We start from the raw sequence: 22,287 nt of genomic DNA, 5'->3' as shown, positions 1-22,287 counted from the left end.
ACATGCCACCTCATTTTGTCGCTGTGTCTTATATTCTCTGCATTACTTTTCATTCAGTGTGCAGTGCATGCCTCTTATTTACTTCGCCTACGCTAAGGTGGGTGTCTGATCTTAATGGCTACTCCAAGTCGTTTCGACACCTTCCTATGTTTTCATTGTATCGCAGTTTTGAAATGATGAAAATATTATTTAACTGATACGTCCTCAACCGGATCTATTGCCTGATTTTTTCTCTAAGAACAGTGATGGAGGGGGAACCCGTATAAACATCTGACAATCCGGAATGTGCTGCTGCCGAAAACTCACCGAGGCCTGAATTTACTACTACGCCAAGTTCCTTCGAAAATAAGAAACGATACAACTTTCAGACTGAGCCACAGCCTTCTCTTACACAACTTAGGATGCCCACTCAAAACCTTCGTGACAGATATTGCTGTCGTCCAACACCACACAAGGCATCATTCTACCTCGATCCAGTACAATCAAGAACACGAACTATTGAAACCCTGCAACTAGGCTACCTTACGGAAATTTTAAAAGTGTCCTCTTTTCAGATTACCAAAATATGGTAACCCTATGCAACTGTAACTGAGCCAATACAAGTTGTTAAACGTATTATATATATTTAGGGAACAGAAAATTCATGCGTCGAAGTAGTTACGGCTGTCAACCATTCGCCTTCCATACATTCAAGCAGCAAGCATTACATAAATGCAAGCCACCAAATATTGAACCTACACACACATGACAATACACAACATGATCAGTTTCGCTTGTATCATAGTGAGGACGTAGCAGTATTTAGAATTTCTGCTTGTGTGCTGAACCTTCCTCTTGGTCCGCTTCATTACTCTTAATTTCTGCGAGCGTGTGCACAAAACGAGACCACTCATCACTACGCGGAGAAGCAATTTGCTGTAAAAAAAAACAATTATATAGTGTAAATATATCTGGTACTGACATAGTCATTGGCAGAAGTGGTCAAGTAAAGTTCTTGAGCTTTTACCTATAGCACTTATCAAATGGTTGTTTAGAGTACTTCCACTTCACAATTTTTTGCAAAACTATTTGCTTTTAGTTAGTATAGGGATATGCTTACATCAGTTTAATGAGTGAAATTGTCACAACTATTGGGTGAATTAACCCATGTATCATGGGAACCAAACAATTGAACATAATTTAAAATATTGCACCTATCCGTAGTGCCATACTGCCATTAGCCAATTTTTGTCAGTCACGAAAATGCTTCCTGAAATTTCAAAATAAGCCCTTCACCAGGGTTGTAATGACTCGAGTCGCAATTTTTTGGTGACTCGAATTGTTTCTAGTCATTTTCTTGAAATACGGACAATGACTCGACCCGACTTGAGTCAATATCTGTTTTGACTCGACTTGTACTCAAGTCATTGCGCATGACTCGGACCAAGTCATATGAATCGAGACTCAGACGGCCAAGACAGGCCATTTTATTGTAATTTCGAAGAATAGTAAAGTTACCACACGATTGGTATTTCGTCTATTGACATGGTACTAGAAAATGCGACCAGAAACTGTTAATGTGAGGAAAACTATTATATGATGAATACGAAACATTCCATATCACCAAGCAGAGTTACAAAAAGTGGGTTTGACAAGATTTCAACTCGAAATTGGACAGCCAACAGAATGACTCGGACCACTGCTCGAGGACTTGGACTTTACTCGAGTCAAAACAACAAAAGTGGGATTGACTTGCGACTCGGAACCATGTGACTTGGTTACAGCCCTGTCATCTATGACTAACTGCTTAAATTATGCGACCTCTCAACCAAATCTACTTCTGAGACTACCTACTTTAGTTGTTTTGATAACTTTCGTTTTCAACTACAATTTGAAGTAGTTTTGATGTCTTGGATATGACTACTTCTACTTGAAATTCAGTCAAGTTTAGTGGCGTTACTTCTACCTTTACTTGAGTACCAACACTGATTACGTTAACAACCTCTGGTCATTGGTCACTGGTCAGCCGTTATATATGTCCTCGATACAGGAACGACATAGAATCTGAACGTCGATCCGACAGACTGGCTTATTGTCTATGGCAAATCTTTACCTCTCCAATGTCGAACACGTGCACAGTCCCCATATCGTCGCCAGCGGCTATTTGTGTACCAGCCGGGTTCCATCTAATTCTGCTGACGGCCGCGCCACTATCAGTATTCACCGAAACTGCCGGAATCTGCAGAACAAAACATGCTGTGTAGCAAACAAGTTCGAGCTCTTACATAAGGATCAACCCATACCCACAGTTAGGTAAATTAGGGTTAAAATTACAGCTATACAGCTTTTTGCGTAATTAGACAAGGATTTCAATTATTCAATTAAATTATTGAATTCCAGGCTAGAAAGAAATACCACGATATTGAATTTCAGTTCATATCAAATAAAAGTCATTCCCATAAGCACGGGAATGGAAAATTTCTGTACAGCAAGCTTGGCCGGTTTCGCACTATCCAATTCTCCTGTAGCATTTTCAGAAAAACAAGAAATTCGATCTGAAATTAAATCAGAGCATAGGAACCTTTCATAGATAAGAATAGATTACCGTCATTTCGCATTGCTTGGTGTAATAATGTCAGCCCCATACCTCTGTATCAGTATTCAGATTCCACAAATCAATGCGACCCGACACGTTCGCGCTGGCAAACATGGCAGGGTGCGTAGGCGACCACGCGACGTCCATTATGTAGTCGTTATTATCTTCAAACGAGTGCAGGCATTTTCTACTGTTGTTCTACACAAACACAGACATTTTTAAACAATGTAAGATGTTGACCAAACAACCGGGACATCTTACTTTCAGCGACCACAATTTCACCGTCCAGTCAAACGACGAGGTTAAAAATAAATGAGAGAAGTCCAACTGTCCCGTGGCGCGATGGAAATCCACCCCGGTCACAGGACCGTAATGACCGTCGAAGGCGTCGCTGATTCCGGTTTTACTAAAAATGTCAAGGTCGTTAGGATGAGCAGTAGTTGGTCTGTCGTTAGGATGAGCAGTAGTTGGTCTGTAACGAAGTACTCCCACTTTTCAGGATACTCAACTAGATTTTGCCTACTGACTCAAGTAGATTACGCCCACTTCTGTTCGACTAGTTTTTAGGCAAAACCACGTACTTTTCAAAATTTGGATTAAAAATTTTTTGTTTGGACACGGTCACTTCTACTGAACAGCTTTTTAGTTAAAACTACATACTTTTGCCCACTGTTTGCACACTGAATTTGCCGTAACAACTTGCGATATGTAGGGTCGCCATATTTTGACATTCGAACAAGAGGACAACTTTTAAAACTTTGAAAAGCTATAATACCGGAGGAGAAAACGGCTGTTTTGGAAACTTTTTCGAGTAATAGTATTGGGTTGACTTGAAAAAAAGGTGATTTTTCCGATCTCGCTCCCGAAATAGCCGTTCGGCTGTATTTTTCGTTTGTTTTTAGCCAACCCTGGCGTTCAGTGTGACGGAGTCCAACTTCGGCAAGAATTTAAACACTTTTTCCAAAAGAAGAGGACAAATTCCAAAAAAGGAGGACATTTGAGCGTCCTCCAAGGACGCTGTTCATTTATTGAAAAAAGAGGACTATTCATTCCCCTTAAAATAGGACATATCGTAACCCTAGCGAAATAGCGTCTGTAACACGGTATCCGAACATATTGCAAAAAAATTGCACCGATTGGCGAGTGGTCTTTTTGCATTAGTCGCAAAACTAATCTTGCAATTCTAGAAATGGTGACCTCGGATTAGATGCTAAAAGTATGCGACTTTATCTACTTCTTTTACAACTTCATTTTCTACTTCTACAAATTTGAGTCGGACAGGCCGACTTGGAAATGGCTACTTCTACTTTACTTGTACTATTACCCGAGTGTCAAGCCCGACTACTTTGACCGTCTGACAGTAGAGTAGCTGAGAACGCATAGAAAAGTGTCACCTTCCATGCCGGCAAGCGGAATACACCGAGCCGTCTTCGGCACCCACGGAAAAGTTATTGACGTTGTTGGGTTGGAATGCCATGCACGTGACTGCAACTGGTTTGGATTGCTTGTGCTGCAGTTCCATGGAATCCTAAACATGAATCGTTAAGTAAACAGGAGTGGAATAGCAATCGGCACAGCGCTGTGTCTTGTATATCGCAGTGTAAATTGTGTCTCGAGTTGATGAAGACAATAGAACCGCCTATTATGGTTACAATCTTAAGCCACTAAATATACTCAATTCTACTTAAATTATCGAGACAACGTGAACCTGATTAGTGTAGGTGGCAGACATTAGAATACACCCCTTGAGGGAAAATATCCCCGCATTCGCACCTTTCCTATGTCTCACAAACGAGAGAATTAACTGACGAGTAAATTCCTGTGGTCCTCGTCAGGGATTTGTAGAACTGGTCCTGGTCCTCATAAAGCTAGCACTAATGAAGACCCTTTCTCTTGTCGGAACAGTTGTACGAATGATGACATCACATGACTACTCAAAAAAGATCGCCTTGAGTTAGCCGATATAGAGATTTACAATTGAATAATGGTATGCATATTGAAATAAACCCAAATAATTTCGACTGAAACGCGTCAGGGGAAATCGTCAGGAACTGGTAGATGTTTCAAGTGAACTTTGAATATCAACAACCGTATCACCAAATAGGACGACACAAGTCGACACAGGCATGAAGTTTCGAATAATAGAGGCAAACAGGGGGTTTCGACTCAAAGTACTATTTTAGATTATACACAAACTCTTTCTGTTGTCACAAACTAGGTCAGCGTATTTTGTTAAACAACAACTCTGAGACACAAATGAAAGAGTGAACGACCTCTCCCGTCCATTAAACCAATGGCAGAGTTTCTGGGCCCGTTGTTTGTTCTGATTTCTAAGGAGACACATACCATCCCGATATATAGATTAGCCCAATATATTGGTCAGCGCCAGTCCCAACACCACAAAACAGTAACTTACTTGAGGTTGGGTGAGCATATCGAGGCTCCACGCGCACAGCTTTCCGTCATTCGAAATGGAAATGAGATTATGAGCGTTTGGCGTTCCCACCACATCGACACAAAACACAGGATGCTGAAAAGTGCTCGATATTCAACACATGAAGGTCGAAAATTCAATAGAGTACAATCCCATACCGTATGGGCAGATGCAGAAAGTTTGCTACGTTGCGCGGGCGTGCGTTTTTTCGTTCTGTTGTCCCACAGCACGATCTGGCCGCTGTACGTCCCACCTACGATCAGATTGGGATGGAATTTTGCGAAACAAGCAGCTGTGACCGCGGACTGGCAATGAAAAATGTACCTAAAGACAGCCGGTACCTGTTAGTCATATACAAGACTTAAAGAACAACGCAATAGACTCACTCGGGAGATGTTGTTTTATATTTACTGTTCCACACTAACGCAACGCCGTCTGGTTCGTATGGGGCTTCTTCGTTCGAGCCATAGGATGCAACACAAAGTTCTGGGTACTGCAAATTTTGGTAGGAAAAATCAGTGTTGAGACGGAAGCGTACCAGTTATTGGAGCAACCAGAGGTGGTCATTAGGGTTCCATACCAATACCGAGAAAACCATTACCGAGAACGGACATTACATAGAGTGCCATTACCGAGAATAGACACCATTATGGACATTACCAAGAATGGCCAATGCCAAGAATCTAACTTACTTGGACAGACGTTGTCGAGATTTATATCTGAGAATCAACACATATGCCTGCATTGCATATACTGTATTATCGGTAATGTCTATTTTCGGTAACGTCCATTCTCTGTGGTGTCCATTCTCATTTCTCGGCAATGGTTTTCTCGGTATTGACCGAACACCGGTCAGTCGGGTTGTTCAACAACACTTTTTTTACCAGATTCCGGGGATTCACTGATTGACTTGTTGATTTGCCTAAAAAAACGCTGTACACCAAATTTGGCTCGATTCCGACTGGTAGATGTGAACGCACAGGAGTTTGAAAATTTGTAATTTGCTACAAAAAATTTAAAAAAAAATTAAAAATTTTTACTGACAACCCATGAATTTGGTTAATTGTCTATTAAAACGATGCAAAACAAATTCGGCGCAATTCCAATTCGTAGAGGCAAAGTTATTTGAGTTTTTCATTATCAATGCTGGGATTACTCACCGTCGAGGCAATTTTTGCTATTCCAAAATTTCTAACTGCAATAACTTTGCTTCTACCAGTTGGAAGCGAGTTAAAATTGTTAAGCATCTTTCTTTTAGACAACTTGGACAATTTGGAAGAAAAGAATTCAAATTTTTTATAATAAATTCAAAATTTTCTCTCCTCTCCAGCAGGGCTTTGGAGCCGGAGCCGGAGCCCCGGAGCCGTGCATTTTCACCGGAGCTGGAGCCGGAGCCGGAGCTCTACCAAAAATTCAGCCGGAGCCGGAGCTGGAGCCCGTTATTTGAGGAGTAGCTCCGGCTCCGACGTATTTCATAAGATGCTATTATATATGCAACAACCACATCTGCTGATTTATCATAATTCAACAGCAGGCCTGAATTTTAATGCTGTGCACAGCAATGACACGGAGTAAAGTGCGTTCTAGTGCAACTATGATGTTATCGACAATTGACAAGTATTTATTATGACGTCACAAGCCGGCACGACGGCACCTATGTCTTCGTTGCTACATCGGATGTTACTGACGGCTGACAGACTCTAGATTACTTTACTATAGATAACTAACCTATGGGTAGATTAGTATTCTATATAGACCAGGAATGGCCAACCTTTTCGGCTAAAAGGGCACATGCAATTCACGAACGAGTGCGCGGTCCACTAGCCGCGCCAAGCGGGTAAAATTTTCAAAGTTTATAAACAAACTAGGTCAATAATATTATTACTTGAGTATATTGCGGGTCTACTGTATACCGCCCGCTAGGCTCAGTTTGCAAGGACACGACTATTCGGCGTCTGACCACATCGATATCGAAGGTCTCCGATAATATGCGACAATCATTTTGTGCCTACATTTCACCATCGACGATCGTTATGCGAGCGCAAACGCGAAAAGACTTTCTCCCGTAATTGCGAATACGGTTGGACTCAATCGGGTACTTTTTTCATTTTCAGTAATGGGTAGGCTACCAAGCAAGAAATCGTGTGACAATTGAACACGCGGAACGTGAAGAAAAATTTCACTACTATTTTAGTTTATTGTAATGTACGACGATTTACTGAAAATGTGACTGGACCCTGGATCTGCCAATGCGCCGGAACTGATTTTTTTGTCATCAACATCCCAAGTGTCGCAGCCATACTTGTAATATTTGGTTGGCGTTGCAATTTCACAATCTGAGCAATTCATTTTCGATAATATAATAGGAAATTACCTCTCGCGGGCCACGCAAAACTCTCTCGCGGGCCAAATTTGGCCCGCGGGTTGGCCACCTCAATTATAGACAGGCCCATTCGATAATTTCAGAGCCGGAGCCGGAGCAGTGGTAATAATGCGGCTCCGGAGCTGGAGCCGGAGCCAATGTATGATAGAAGAAAGCTCCGGAGCCGGAGCAGTTTAAATTTACGGCTGCTCCAAAGCCCTGCTCTCCAGTGCATTTACACCTACCAATTGGAATCGAGGTTTGCAGCGTATTTTTAGGCAACCTAACAATTTGATCAGTCTCCCGGAATCCGCAAAAAAAATGTTTTGACCCTATATCATGGTAACTAAATATACATCTGAAGAGTGCACCTATTTGTAGTGTTCTTAGTTGATTACTTTTCACCACCTATGGGGGTAATGTACTAGCTATACCTGCTCACTCCAATCCAGGCATGTCACCAGTCGATGTTTCGACCATCTCTCGTCAGAGAAAACACGATTCAACGACAATTTCGCGCCTTTATCCGCCTCGCTAAAAAAATATAATTGAAATAAACAACACAACATGATGACCCCGCAGTGTTACCACACCTCTCCTCGTCTTGCTGCAAGTTGTACTCGGTAAAGAGGTCAAACTTGTGCACCAGGGCTCTCTCCATAAACCTTGACGTGCGGTTCAAGAATGACATGTAATCGTCAGAGTTTTCGATAGTTCTCTTCTCCTCTTCGCTCAGCTCTCGTTGAACTAAGAGATAACGATTGTTGGTACACAAGTGTTCTTTCCAATTCTCTACTAGCCGGAAATATTCGGGTTCATTTCAATATCAATATACTAATCAAATAAGAGATAACAGGTAGGCTTAGGCTTTCCATCATAATCAAATACCTGTTTTCAAATATATTTCATGTCAATTCCCATATATCCCTGAGTATGACGTCAACACACTATGGAAAATGGGGAAAGTTAAGATATGCACCTTTTACGTGACCACAGACAATGCAACTCCAGTTATACATCAAATTAAAGATTATTCGGTATTTTTCCGACCATACCTATTTCATTGCGTATTGTGAAAACGCTGTGGTTTGATCACGACTTCAGTTCACCAATGTGCCTAGCTCTAATGGTTTTGTATGCAGCGATACAACCAATCGAGGTTTAATGTTCCCCAGATTGCGTAAAATAGTGCCGAAACTATAATTCTCGTTGATAAATTTACTATTAGTGGAAAGAAGCGTATAATTTCAATACTCGTAAAAATCATCACGAATCATTGTGCCTAGTTCTAACTCTCATACATGATCTCACCTTCCTCTTCTTTGGCGTCATCCTCCTCTTCATCTTCATCAGCAATAACGGGGATTTTCTCCTCCTCCTGTCCGTCTTCATCTATTAACAAGATACGTTGAAATAACACGAAAATTAAAATCTCCGAAAAAAGTGGCCTACCATCGGATTGCTGCGTTTCCTGCACCGGCGTCTGAGTTTCTTTGGCATACGACACCACCTCCTTGGGAGCTATCGACGTCACTGTTATTTTGCTCAAGTCAAGTTTTGCTTGTCGGCGCGGCCTGCGTGGATACGGAGGTCTCAAGATTTTTCTACGACAAAGACATTACTGTGCTGCTTGGCAAACACACCAATACACCAAATTAGTGACAATGACAAATGACAATACCAAACCTCTATCAAAGCTCATGGCTGCACGAACATCGGAGTATATTCGAAGGAATCCCAACAACTAAACACAGCACAACAGACCCAATCAACAGCATGCACCAAGACCAATTCTATTACATTCGCTACAACCTACAGGATTAGGTTTACAAAAGCATCAACCGGGGCCTATCGTAGGCCCCGCATCAACAGTATCATGCATGACATGACGGAATACAATGTGCGTTTTCTGTGCAAACTATTATGATCAAGTATTTTCTGTTCCGCAGATCTGAAATCGCATGTGATAAGATATAGCCGACCTGGAAATATCGTATTTCAAGTTAACAAGTCACTGGCAAAAAACAATGATGGCATATAATTTTACATAATTGGAAGAGCTCACTCAAATAGTCACCATTTATTGCAAAATCGTCGCTGAAAAAAAATCAACTCTGACAAATTGAATATCTTGCGCAATAGATTCAGCAATACAATGCCAAAGGAAGTCAGGTTATCAATGAAGCAGATCTACTTTTCTTGGGTAATCAAGTAGCTATTACAGATTCCTCCTTGCGCTGCTTAAATGATTAAATATTTATAGAAATAGCTACTTCTTAATTACATTCAAGTCAACACTTCAAGTAATTCTCTTTCGTAGAATTTAAACACTATTAATACTACTTCTGTAGGAATAATTCGAGCACCTCCAGGTGAGATGACATAAATTCATTTCCACTCCAAGAACTGCAATCATAGACAAGATTCTGCGCAGACCCCGTAACCATCAAGCACACACGAGCAATGTGGGACAAAAAACACCGCCATCTGTACCATGATATCATATTGTACCCTTGAAGTTCTACAAGGCTTGGCTCTTGATCCCAATCCAAACTGCTTTGGCGCCTCGGGGATAGGCAGAAGGGAAACGCAATTTGCAAATAATCCACACGTCCGCGATTCCAATGTTATCAGAACAAGGTTTGCAAAAAAGTAGAAGCTTATCAATAGCTTATCATCACGCAGCTATATACCAAAATATTGGCAGTGTTGGGATGACCCGAGTCCCATTTTTCACAAGAGCAGCACAAGATTATGTGTATCAATCTTCAACAACGAAAATACAACTATAATGCTCGACTACTGTGTATAACTGGCTGTTCAAAAATAAATATAATAAGTAATGAAAGAATGGCGCTTCTTTGTTGTACGATCACAGCAAGCCAGTGTTCCCCATGACACCAATCAATTTTTCCCATGAACACGTTAATATAAATTGTTTTTAACCTTGGGAGGGATGGATATTAGGGTTGCGGTGGGCAGGGTTGTAATGACTCGAGACATGACTCGACTCAAGTCACGATTTTTCAATGACTCGACTTGACTCCAGTCATTTTCTAAAAATACCAAAATGACTCGACTTGGACTCAAGTCATTGCGCATGACTCGAACCAAGTCATATGACTTGAGACTCAGACGGCCAAGAAAGACATTTCATTGTAATTTCGAAGAGTAGTAAAGTAACCACCTTATTGGCATTTCGTCTATCGGTACTGGTAATTTAATTTGAGACCAGAAACTGCTAAAAAGTGAGGAAATGCGAACCATTCGATATCACCAACAGACTTATAAAAAGTGGGTTTACCAACACTTTAGCTGGGAACTGAGCAGTCAACACAATGACTTGGACTCGAATCATAATACCATGACTCGGACTCGACCCTCTGCTCGATGACTTGGATTCGGACTCGACTCGGTGGTGAATTGAAAATGACTCGACTTGACTTGAGTCAAAACTATAAAAGTGAGATTGACTTGTGACTCGGAATCTTTTGACTTGGTTACAACTCTGGCGGTGGAAGATATCAGGGTTAAGGTTGGGGTAAGGGTATCCTAAGATTAGGGTTTGGGTGACTCACCCCAGTTGATGGACACGATACTCTCACTCAGCCCTAATATCCGTCACCCCCAACGCGAATCTTGGGGAAATCTTTCCTTACCCCAAGCTTAACCCTAATATCCCCACCTGTAACCCTTATTGGTGCCATGGGGGAACACTGGCTTGTTGCGATCGGAAAACGAAGAAGCGCTGAAACAATTGCCACTGTAAATAGGTAAGCCTACTATTTTTCCAAATCCAGAATTTTTGTACTTCAATACCTTCGCTTCTACTGGTTGGAATTGAGAGAAATTTGTTGCAGGCCTACATCGTTTTTCCACACAACCAAAATTGGTGTGCAGCGTTTTTTTAGGTAACCTAACAATTTTATAAAGTATCCAGTAAAATTTGAAAAATAAAGTTATTTTTGAAGAGCCCCAGTACATCGAGCTTTTCTAAACGCTACACCATGTTACTTCAACATAGCATGGTAAGTGAAGAAGCAAAAAACATGGAAAATATATATTTTCCAAGCAATCTTTGCCCGACTACTACAATCTTTTACCCATCATCGCATTCATCCTGTTCAGACATCGTAATATCGTTTTCTATGCATATCCAGCGATCCACACTAGCGGCGCTGCGCAAACACATTCAAAGTTACGTATCTCACATCTAGTATCAGCGGGTTAGTTTCATTGCAACTCACTTCAATCTAACAGTGGTAACAAACAAGAAAAGATAATTCTTAATGGAATCAAGAGTATGATATCCTGTTAATTCACTCAGTCCTAACCTGGTGAAGATTTTGCTTCTTCTTGACGTGTGCCTGATCGGATGTTATTTTAGTATATTAAAATCATTACAAATATATAAAGCTATTATCCAATAAACAAAAGGCGAAGAACTGATTGTTTATGAAGATAACATAAAAGTGAACCATACCTTGCTTTTCCTCCTGGATCAGCCGCAGCAGGAATCGCAGCGGCCGCAGACTTTGAGGGAGACACTTTCGAGGATGGAACTAAAATATGATAATATCACCGTCAAGGACAGCTAAAGTCACACCATCACTGTGTAGCCTAGGCCTACTAAAAATACTGTCACATTGTAATTTGAACCACTCAATGTTAAGTCCGTAGACCACCATTTACACATCAATTTAGAAATTTGGGTATTTGTGGCACGGTCACACCGGAACATACTCATTAGTCAGTGTAATCACTGTTACATTGTGACATCGAAATGATGACATATTGAAAAATTCTTCCTGAGCACGCTCTGATAACATGGCGATCTTTTCATTAAGTTAACCTACTATACAGTAGCAATGGCTGCGTTATATTTCATTTTATTCTGCATAATGATACTAGTTAGACTCGGACTAATTGAGAGAAATGCCATTACCGGTAATCTAATTCGTGAAATGGTTCATTCTCTCATTTTAATTCGAATGTAATTTCTTGTCTTCCTGAAAATGCTACAGGAGAACCGTATATTTTGTATATAATTTTGTTGCATTTCTTTCTAATTTGGAATTTGGCCCTACGCTCTCATAAATGCTGATCCTTCCAAGCAATTATAGATCTGTAGCCAAAATCTTACCGACAGGGGTATCCGCAACACCAATGTCCCTTAGAAGATTTTCTGTTTCGATCCTTTTCTTTTCCAAATCCGTCGCAACAGTCACCGCCTTCTTTTCCTCTTCATGCTACAATAAAAAGCGTGCGATTAGCTTCGTTTCACCTTATTAGCTGATCTGAGTCTTCTGTTCAATGATTCTTGTTGTAGGCTACTGTAAATACCATCTCTAATCCATAAATGATACATTGTATGCATTATAATACATACCAATCATAATGGATTAAAATTTGCTATTTCTAATGTAGAAGCAAGTGAGAAATCAAATTAAGATCGTTTTGTACTGTAGTATTACAATTTCCACACAAAATACAGAAACGTAAACAGGACAGCCAATGATGCTCCAACTATAACATTATATGTATAGGTAGAAGAAAAATATGGTAACTTATATTTACGAGTCTGATGTAAATTTGCGTAAAAAATGGTTGATAAAATGTTAATAAACTGATACTGATGGTGAATTTCAATATATTTATTGGTATTGTTAGTCAGTTAGGAGAGAGAGAGAGAGAGAGAGTGAATTTATTCGGTTCCACGAGCATTGAAAATACATGTATACATGACAAAGCAAAGTCTATATAATTTAATTCAGAACCAGGCTGTAGGAAAGGGATTGGGAGATCATCAAGTCAGCTACAGCCTGAAAGGATGGTTGCAATATGAAACTTGAAAAAAAATAGAACACGTTCACAGAGCAAAATATAGCATGTTCGCAATGTATCAAATCTGATGAAAATTATGTTGGAACATTCGCAGTAGGTAACCTAAAGAATGGTCAAGATAACACTTTGGCACTGGTTACGCAAACACAAACTAGGCAAAGAGATACTGATCACCGTAACAAGTTTATAAAGAATTTTCATACTTTCCTACAAGAACAAATCTATAGGCTACCGGTATATCCGACGATATAGATTACTAATTAAATGAAGTAGCATATTCAGAACGGTTGTTTCACGTTCAGTCTTTTGTTGCTTTTCTATTGATTTGATATAAGCCTACCATACCATTTTTTGTGAATATACCTCAATTTAATTAGCCAGTGAGTCATGGAAAATACCGATATGGTACCTAGCTCTATCACTTTGATATAATTATTCTTGAATCTTATAAATTGAGAAAATATACAAATCGCACCTCTTTCTTTTTCCTCAGTTTATCTTCACGTATCTTCGCCAGATAGGCTTTTTTCCTCTCTAATTCGGCTTTCCTATCCGCTTTGTCTGACATTGTGAGAGTTTTTAAAGTAAGCGTACTGGGAGAACAATACAAGCAAAGCCTAAGCTATACGCTGATAAAAACATGAATATGCAAAATGCTATATCATCAATATTACCAATTATACACATACAGACATACTGTAATATTAATCAATAAAAATATAAATTGAGAAATACATGAATAAGATCAATGATTTTATTATAAATTGTCGTATTGTCTGTCATTATGGATAGGTCAACTCATTATCCATGCCAACAACTTTTTCAATTTGCATATGGCACCAGTCGGCACCACTATATATATAATATAAATCGACGTAGGTCCTGACTCCTGTATATATAGTACCGTAAGTGACCGAGCAGAAGTTGGCCTACAAATTCTCAGCCTAGAAATTACCAAACGTTACCAACGGGTTAGTCACCACAAAGGCCATGGCAGCTACATTACAGCCACAAATATATTCGATAAATACTATCATTATGATCAGCTAAATATATGTATTTGATTGATCTCGACACGGAATAATCTATAACGCCCTGCAGTATGCCACATCACGGGCCCAACTCAATAAACAGAATTGCAAAATGTGACCGCTATACTACTATCCTGGTTCGCATATAGGGAATTACTTCCAGTCAGGATGCAATCCTTAAAGCGAGCCACTTTTTTTTAACGTCATAAGCTTATATCGTTCAATTGGACAAATCCTAGAAACACTTATTATTTGATCAAAAATCCTGGATGATGTCGAAATTAGAAGATGAATGTCCCCGTATATAGAGAATCCTCATACAATGGGGATGCAGGATGGATACAATCCTTGGGATTCGCAACTTTTCAACGTTACAAGGTTAAATAACAGCACTAGACAAATGCTAGAAACACTTTATGGTGGATGAAACGATCCCGGGCGATGTCCAAATTACTAGATGAATACCCCGTATATAGAAAATCCTTCTAAAATAAGGATGCAGGATGAATACAATCCTTGAGACGCGCAACTTTTCAACGTTACAAGGTTATATAACAGCACTAGACAAATACTAGAAACACTTTACGGTGGATGATACGATCCCGGGCGATGTCCAAATTACAAGATGAATACCCCCTATATAGAGAATCCTTCTAAAATAAGGATGCAGGATGAATACAATCCTTGAGACGCGCAACTTTTCAACGTCACAAGGTTATACAACAACACTAGGCCAATACTAGAAACACTTTATGGTGGATGATACGATCCCGGGCGATGTCCGAATTACAAGATGAATACCCCCATATATAGAGAATCCTTCCAAAATAGGGATGCAGGGTGGATACAATCCTTGAGACGCGCAACTTCTTAACATTACAAGGTTATATAACAGCACTAGACCAATACTAGAAACACTATAAGGTGGATGATACGATCCCGGGCGATGTCCAAATTACAAGATGAATACCCCCTATATAGAGAATCCTTCTAAAATAAGGATGCAGGATGAATACAATCCTTGAGACGCGCAACTTTTCAACGTCACAAGGTTATACAACAACACTAGGCCAATACTAGAAACACTTTATGGTGGATGAAACGATCCTGGGCGATGTCCAAATTACAAGATGAATACCCCGTATATAGAAAATCCTTCTAAAATAAGGATGCAGGATGAATACAATCCTTGAGACGCGCAACTTTTCAACGTTACAAAGTTGTACAACAGCACTAGACAAATGCTAGAAACACTTTATGGTGGATGAAACGATCCCGGGCGATGTCCAAATTACAAGATGAATACCCCGTATATAGAAAATCCTTCTAAAATAAGGATGCAGGATGAATACAATCCTTGAGACGCGCAACTTTTCAACGTTACAAGGTTATATAACAGCACTAGACAAATACTAGAAACACTTTACGGTGGGTGATACGATCCCGGGCGATGTCCAAATTACAAGATGAATACCCCCATATATAGAGAATCCTTCTCATTCATCCTGCATCCTTATTTTAGAAGGATTCCCTATATACGGGGTATTCATCTTGTAATTTGGACATCGCCCGGGATCGTATCATCCACCGTAAAGTGTTTCTAGTATTTGTCTAGTGCTGTTATATAACCTTGTAACGTTGAAAAGTTGCGCGTCTCAAGGATTGTATCCATCCTGCATACCTATTTTGGAAGGATTCTCTATATATGGGGGTATTCATCTTGTAATTCGGACATCGCCCGGGATCGAATCATCCACCATAAAGTGTTTCTAGTATTGGCCTAGTGTTGTTGTATAACCTTGTGACGTTGAAAAGTTGCGCGTCACAAGGATTGTATTCATCCTGCATCCTTATTTTAGAAGGATTCCCTATATACGGGGTATTCATCTTGTAATTTGGACATCGCCCGGGATCGTTTCATCCACCATAAAGTGTTTCTAGCATTTGTCTAGTGCTGTTGTACAACTTTGTAACGTTGAAAAGTTGCGCGTCTCAAGGATTGTATCCATCCTGCATCCCTATTTTGGAAGGATTCTCTATATATGGGGGTATTCATCTTGTAATTCGGACATCGCCCGGGATCGTATCATCCACCATAAAGTGTTTCTAGTATTGGCTTAGTGTTGTTGTATAACCTTGTGACGTTGAAAAGTTGCGCGTCTCAAGGATTGTATTCATCCTGCATCCTTATTTTAGAAGGATTCCCTATATACGGGGTATTCATCTTGTAATTTGGACATCGCCCGGGATCGTATCATCCACCGTAAAGTGTTTCTAGTATTTGTTTAGTGCTGTTATATAACCTTGTAACGTTGAAAAGTTGCGCGTCTCAAGGATTGTATTCATCCTGCATCCTTATTTTAGAAGGATTCCCTATATACGGGGTATTCATCTTGTAATTTGGACATCGCCCGGGATCGTTTCATCCACCATAAAGTGTTTCTAGCATTTGTCTAGTGCTGTTGTACAACTTTGTAACGTTGAAAAGTTGCGCGTCTCAAGGATTGTATCCATCCTGCATCCCTATTTTGGAAGGATTCTCTATATATGGGGGTATTCATCTTGTAATTTGGACATCGCCCGGGATCGTTTCATCCACCATAAAGTGTTTCTAGCATTTGTCTAGTGCTGTTGTACAACTTTGTAACGTTGAAAAGTTGCGCGTCTCAAGGATTGTATCCATTCTGCATCCCTATTTTGGAAGGATTCTCTATATATGGGGGTATTCATCTTGTAATTCGGACATCGCCCGGGATCGTATCATCCACCATAAAGTGTTTCTAGTATTGGCCTAGTGTTGTTGTATAACCATGTGACGTTAAAAAGTTGCGCATCTCAAGGATTGTATCCATCCTGCATCCCTATTTTGGAAGGATTCTCTATATATGGGGGTATTCATCTTTTAATTTGGACATCGCCCGGGATCGTTTCATCCACCATAAAGTGTTTCTAGTATTGGTCTAGTGCTGTTATTTAACCTTGTAACGTTGAAAAGTTGCGAATCCCAAGGATTGTATCCATCCTGCATCCCCATTGTATGAGGATTCTCTATATACGGGGACATTCATCTTCTAATTTCGACATCATCCAGGATTTTTGATCAAATATTAAGTGTTTCTAGGATTTGTCCAATTGAATGATATAAGCTTATGACGTTAAAAAAAAGTGGCACGCTTTAAGGATTGCATCCTGACTGGAAGTAATTCCCTATATGCGAACCAGGATAGTAGTATAGCGGCCACATTTTGCAATTCTGTTTATTGAGTTGGGCCCGTGATGTCGCATACTGCAGGGCGTTATAGATTATTCCGTGTCGAGATCAATCAAATAAATATATTTAGCTGATCATAATGATAGTATTTATCGAATATATTTGTGGCTGTAATGTAGCTGCCATGGCCTTTGTGGTGACTAACCCGATGGTAACGTTTGGTAATTTGTAGGCTGAGAATTTGTAGGCCAACTTCTGCTCGGTCCGTAAGTGCGGTGTGGTTATGGCTATACTAGAGTCGTAAATGCTATGTTACAATAGATTTACTATAGATCCATAATGCTATGTTACTATAGATTTGATATAAGTCAAGCTAGAGCAGATCTAACTTGAGTCTGAATTCACCTAGGTGCCCAGTCCAGTCCTTGCTGATAACATAAGTTGCCTGCTTGCCTCCGTACAAAACAAATGCAACAAATAATTCTCGGCGAAATGATTGATCCATTACATGCCTGAGTGCACACAACTATAAATGTATCACTTTTTCCCAAAACAGGGCAAGGAAACTACTCCGCTCGGCGAAATGATATATGTAATATGTATCAGGATAATTATCATTATGTAGATATTTGGCTCGTCGCGATTTTGTGTGGCCTGTAGACAGTTTCTTGTTTCACACACGAAATGTGGTATTATAAATATTCGGAGGAATATCAAGCCATAAACGGATTTTTGCGACACTCAATAAGTTCACGCTTGCCAACCAGAAAATATCGAATGCCACACTCGATACTGAAAACGACGTCGAAGAATATCCAGGCGTAGTTGAGTTGAGTATATATATTTAATCCTTTCAAAAACTAGCACTTTTCTCATCGAAATTTCCGATCATGAACGTTGACAAGACAATGCTGCATTCCAAACGAGATGGCCCGTCGACCGGATAAGTCGACCGCCCCTGCTCTAGAGATAAATATATGTGTCGCCTCGGTGGCCTGGTAGGTCTATTGCCCATGCCAATACGTCCAAATATCAGAACCATATCAGCTAAATCAGCATACTTCGACGAGATATCTTTTTTCGCGATTATTTTGACTTGTTGCTTGTTTATGATTCAATTCAATTTCATTATTTCAAGACACCACACGACTGCAATACAATGAATAGATAGGAAGGAAGATGAAGAAACGACTTGGAGTAGTCTTTCAAATCAGACACCCACCTTGCCTAAGCGATGTAAAAAGGAGGCATACACATTGCACACTGAATGAACATGTAAAAGGAGATAATGTAAAGGACAGGTGGCAAAAAGGGGTGGCATGTGTCGGAATGAGAGATCGATATGTCAGGTCCGGTAATCTTGATGGCTGACCAGTATTGATTCAGTCGAAATAAATTGCTCAATGCTTATATTTCGATTTGAATGTAGACAATCTGGGCAATGGACATGCTCGACGACTGTCGGATAGCCGGCGAGATGCGTTCCAATCTACAGGCCTGGCACGGTCGGCATACTTGATAGAGCGATGCGTTTTCTTGTATTCCGCGTGTTGCAGTTGTGCGCTTTTGATTCCGATGTGAAGCAGTCGTGGAAATTTGTGGGACCGTGACCACAGAGGAACCGATAGTTGAAGAGTATAAACAAAACCCAGAATAGGCGGGATGCAACTGCTCGTAACTCTTCCAACACATGTACAATTGTACACAATATACGTTCTTCTGCTAAACATCCCATACCAGAAAGGCACAAGTTAAAAGACAGAATCATTTATTGTATGATTCGGCATTATTATATAGAAAGAAAACGTGCATAGAGATATATTTTGAAAATAGCAATGACAACACACAACGAGCGTCTAACATTCTAAACAATGCAATGTGCTACAGAACCATGCAATTAACATATTTAACCAGATTGATGTGAAAACAGTTCACAAAATGTAAGAAACTGTTACAATGACGCTTTATAATCTTTGTAGCCCTTGCAGGCCGCTTCCATCTTACTGAGAAAATCCGGAACACCAGTGCTAGCAGCCCAGTTTATGAGCATCGTCGGTATATTACCTTTCGGATTATCGTAATAATGCATGAAGGCTAAAAGAAAAGAATAGTTCCTGGCAATGCCATTGTAATATACGCAAAAAAGGCAAACTTACCCTTAGTGCCTCCTTTTCCATTGCTGGTAAGCGCAAGCCCTTGAATGAAGTCATCAACTCTAATGACACCGGACTTCTCGGGGATCTCTCCAAGGGCTTTCATATCGTCTTCGGTTGTCGAGCATCCAAGAATTACCCAGCTTGGTGTCCCATTTTCATTGAACTGCATTTTTTGTCTTCGATAAACATACTAAATGACGTAAGTCAAGGGGCTAATCGCAATCAAAATATTGATAATGTAAATCAGTTAACGTAGTACAAAAAACGTTTTGTGAAATGTTGCCTGCAAAAGGATACATCTCTGTGTGACATAGGCCAGGGATACGCAACGTCCCAATAGATATACTCCGTTTCTCCGTTGGACAAGTGTTTCAATTCTGTAAAAAATACGTATAATAGTTTCATACTAGGAAATTACTTTGACAATGACAAGATACCTGATACATATTTATCCCAAGTCTTCCGGTATTCAAGATCCATATATACCTCGGCGCATGTTTCTGGTTCAACTTCTATCTCGCCAATCACTTTGTACTGATACAAACCAGACTCCTACAAAATATTAGGTGTATTAGGCAGGGTTGTAATAACTCGAGTCGCAAATTTTGCTGACTCGAGCCTTTCTATAAAACTGGAAAATGACTCGACTTGAGTCAGCTTGTGCATTGACTTGACTCGACTTGTACTCGAGTCATTCAACTCAAGACCTTCTATGCGAATTCATTCAGGTCTTAGTGTATCAGGACGGATACTTTGAAATATACAATAGTTAGCCCTCTAGTTTACCGGACCATGACCTAAGATATCGTGGTGTATTGAAATAATAAAATTTTTAGCAATAAATTGAATTGAATATCTAGGCACACACACGCAAAAACTGTCCTTTATCTGTGTGAACAAACATGTTAAGAGTTCAAGAAAAAATGAGTATATTATGATTGTGAGGCCTTCGATATCACCCAAGAGTTTCAAAAACATGAGTAGAACTAGTTAATGAAATGTGAACACTATAACTCAGACTCAAATTCTTCGCCAAGGTACGAGCGAGCAACAACCCGCCTCGCATTCCTGCGTCTGTTGCCTATTATAATATCCTGGGACCTGGGTTAAATGACTATACAGAAGGGCTGTTCAAAAATAAGCTTTTTTCTTGAATCTAGCGGGTTACTTGATTAAATCGTTAGGTTGCCTTAAAAAACGACGCACACCAAATTTCAATTCATTCCAACCAATATTCGCGGATTTCGTAGAGTTTGAAAATTTTGAATTTGCCTAAAAATGCAAAAAAAAATTTCAAATTTTCCTTCCAACCTTATGAAATTGTTGCGCTGTCTTCAAAAACAATGGAAAACAAATTTGACTCAATTCCAAGCTGTAGAAGTTGGGTTATTCAAGTTTTTTGATGATAATTCTGGGATGATCCACCAATCAAGGATAATCCCAGAATTATCAAAGAAAAACTGAAATAAATCCACTTGTACGGCTTCAAATTGAGTCAAATTTGTTCTGCATCGTTTTTGAAGACAGCGCAACAATTTCATGGGGTTGGCAGAAAAATTTGAAACATTTTTAGGCAAATTCAAAATTTTCAAACTCTACGAAATCCGTGAATATTGGTTGGAATGAATTCAAATTTGGTGTGGGTCGTTTTTTAAGGCAACCTAACGATTTAATCAAGTAACCTGCAAGATTCAGGAAAAAAGGTTATTTTTGAACAGCCCTACTATACAGCATGATTTTAGATTTTAAAAAGAGGCATCGACTCCGATGTGTGGTAACAAAATACAAAAAAAATCATGTAAAAGAGTGGCATATCATATAAATATTCATATATGATTATTTCGAGGAAAATAGTTCAGCAGTATAGTGCTATATTAATTGTAAACAGTGTGCGTTATTACATACGTACGTTCGAGTACTTTCGGTATACTTTTACATTGTGACTTTGCACAAAGAATTCATATTCGTGGAGGAGTGGTGAATCAATCTCTTTCAGAGTTGATGTGAATTCCTCGACGCTAAATCCCATTTCCAAAGTTCCTTCTTGATTGGTGCCTTATAACATAACGTGCTTGAGAAAAGAACGATTGTCATTGAACTAGACATAGGAAAACTGAGACCAGAAGTTGTCATAAAAGTAGCCTACAGAAGATCATTTCATAGCACAAAACAGAAGCAGGTATTCCATTATGGATAAGTAACCTACGGTATGCTAGATAACTACAGAAATACCGCAGATCAGTGAATCGACCGTGGTTACTGTGCTATGGTAGTATCTACAGGACGTCCGAACTGTGAAGTGACGTCGATAGTGACGAGAGCTCTGTAAGTAAAGGCGAAAAAACCGTAGGCCATGAAAAGAGGACGAAGAAATCTCCGAGAGCAACCGTGTTTCTTCCAATTATTTAGTCATAACCGAAAAACAGTATTATAGAAAAAAAATTGGAATGCTGAGTGCTCTGACGCCGCAGCTATTCTTTTTACACCATGGCGAAAGGTATACACTATACAGTTATACCAGTGTATTCTATTTATTAGTAGTAACCCAAGTGGTCCATATTTCCCTGTGCCGAGAGAGAGAGAGATATGATATTCTTTCTCGCCTGCACCATTGAGATGCTTTGGCGACGAAGTTGCGATACGTCCCCATGAGCTCATCTAGTCTGCACCCCTA

General features: G+C 39.8%; 2 protein-coding genes across 4 annotated transcripts; both read right to left on the bottom strand.

Annotated features, from left to right (window-relative positions):
- Positions 1-603: 603 nt before the first annotated feature.
- On the bottom strand, positions 604-13,910 carry LOC145433074 (cytoplasmic dynein 1 intermediate chain 2-like). 2 transcript variants are annotated; one of them, XM_080309979.1, is made up of 16 exons: positions 13,691-13,910; positions 12,515-12,620; positions 11,855-11,933; positions 11,475-11,549; positions 8,824-8,945; positions 8,683-8,763; positions 7,965-8,118; positions 7,806-7,905; positions 5,396-5,502; positions 5,168-5,333; positions 4,992-5,105; positions 3,970-4,103; positions 2,837-2,981; positions 2,627-2,773; positions 2,093-2,218; positions 604-915 (listed from the first exon to the last, which is right to left on the bottom strand). In XM_080309979.1, the coding sequence occupies exons 1-16, from the start codon at positions 13,781-13,783 to the stop codon at positions 802-804; spliced, it is 1,863 nt and encodes a 620-aa protein (XP_080166105.1). In that variant the 5' UTR covers positions 13,784-13,910; the 3' UTR covers positions 604-801. The 2 variants fall into 2 exon arrangements, with proteins under 2 accessions (XP_080166105.1, XP_080166106.1); XM_080309980.1 differs by lacking the exon at positions 11,475-11,549 and adding an exon at positions 9,865-9,936.
- A 5,298-nt stretch (positions 13,911-19,208) lies between these two features.
- Positions 19,209-22,109, bottom strand: LOC145433082 (phosphatidylcholine transfer protein-like). 2 transcript variants are annotated; one of them, XM_080309999.1, is made up of 6 exons: positions 21,846-22,109; positions 21,523-21,668; positions 20,051-20,165; positions 19,911-19,990; positions 19,614-19,803; positions 19,209-19,551 (listed from the first exon to the last, which is right to left on the bottom strand). In XM_080309999.1, the coding sequence occupies exons 2-6, from the start codon at positions 21,640-21,642 to the stop codon at positions 19,409-19,411; spliced, it is 648 nt and encodes a 215-aa protein (XP_080166125.1). In that variant the 5' UTR covers positions 21,643-21,668; positions 21,846-22,109; the 3' UTR covers positions 19,209-19,408. The 2 variants fall into 2 exon arrangements, with proteins under 2 accessions (XP_080166125.1, XP_080166124.1); XM_080309998.1 differs by lacking the exon at positions 21,846-22,109 and having other exon boundaries at positions 21,523-21,809.
- Positions 22,110-22,287: the final 178 nt, after the last annotated feature.

This window comes from Botryllus schlosseri, chromosome 2 (genome assembly GCF_051294905.1).
Source record: "Botryllus schlosseri isolate E-star chromosome 2, Bs_hap1, whole genome shotgun sequence".
Lineage (NCBI taxonomy): Eukaryota > Metazoa > Chordata > Ascidiacea > Stolidobranchia > Styelidae > Botryllus > Botryllus schlosseri.
The sequence above is the reverse complement of the archived record's forward strand: the minus strand, read 5'-3'. Positions and strand labels throughout refer to the sequence as shown.

What these genes read in the sequence shown, in the direction of transcription:
- LOC145433074 (XM_080309979.1), bottom strand. Translation starts at nt 13,783, where the DNA reads ATGTCAGACAAAGCGGATAGGAAAGCCGAATTAGAGAGGAAAAAAGCC. An exon ending in ATATGCTCACCCAACCTCAA is followed by an intron (nt 4,104 to 4,991) that starts GTAAGTTACTGT and finishes ATTCATGTTTAG; the next exon opens with GATTCCATGGAACTGCAGCA. An exon ending in ACGTGTTCGACATTGGAGAG is followed by an intron (nt 916 to 2,092) that starts GTAAAGATTTGC and finishes TTTTTTTTACAG; the next exon opens with CAAATTGCTTCTCCGCGTAG.
- LOC145433082 (XM_080309999.1), bottom strand. Translation starts at nt 21,642, where the DNA reads ATGGGATTTAGCGTCGAGGAATTCACATCAACTCTGAAAGAGATTGAT. An exon ending in TATACCGAAAGTACTCGAAC is followed by an intron (nt 20,166 to 21,522) that starts GTACGTATGTAA and finishes AATATTTTGTAG; the next exon opens with GAGTCTGGTTTGTATCAGTA. An exon ending in TTGGGATAAATATGTATCAG is followed by an intron (nt 19,991 to 20,050) that starts GTATCTTGTCAT and finishes TATTTTTTACAG; the next exon opens with AATTGAAACACTTGTCCAAC.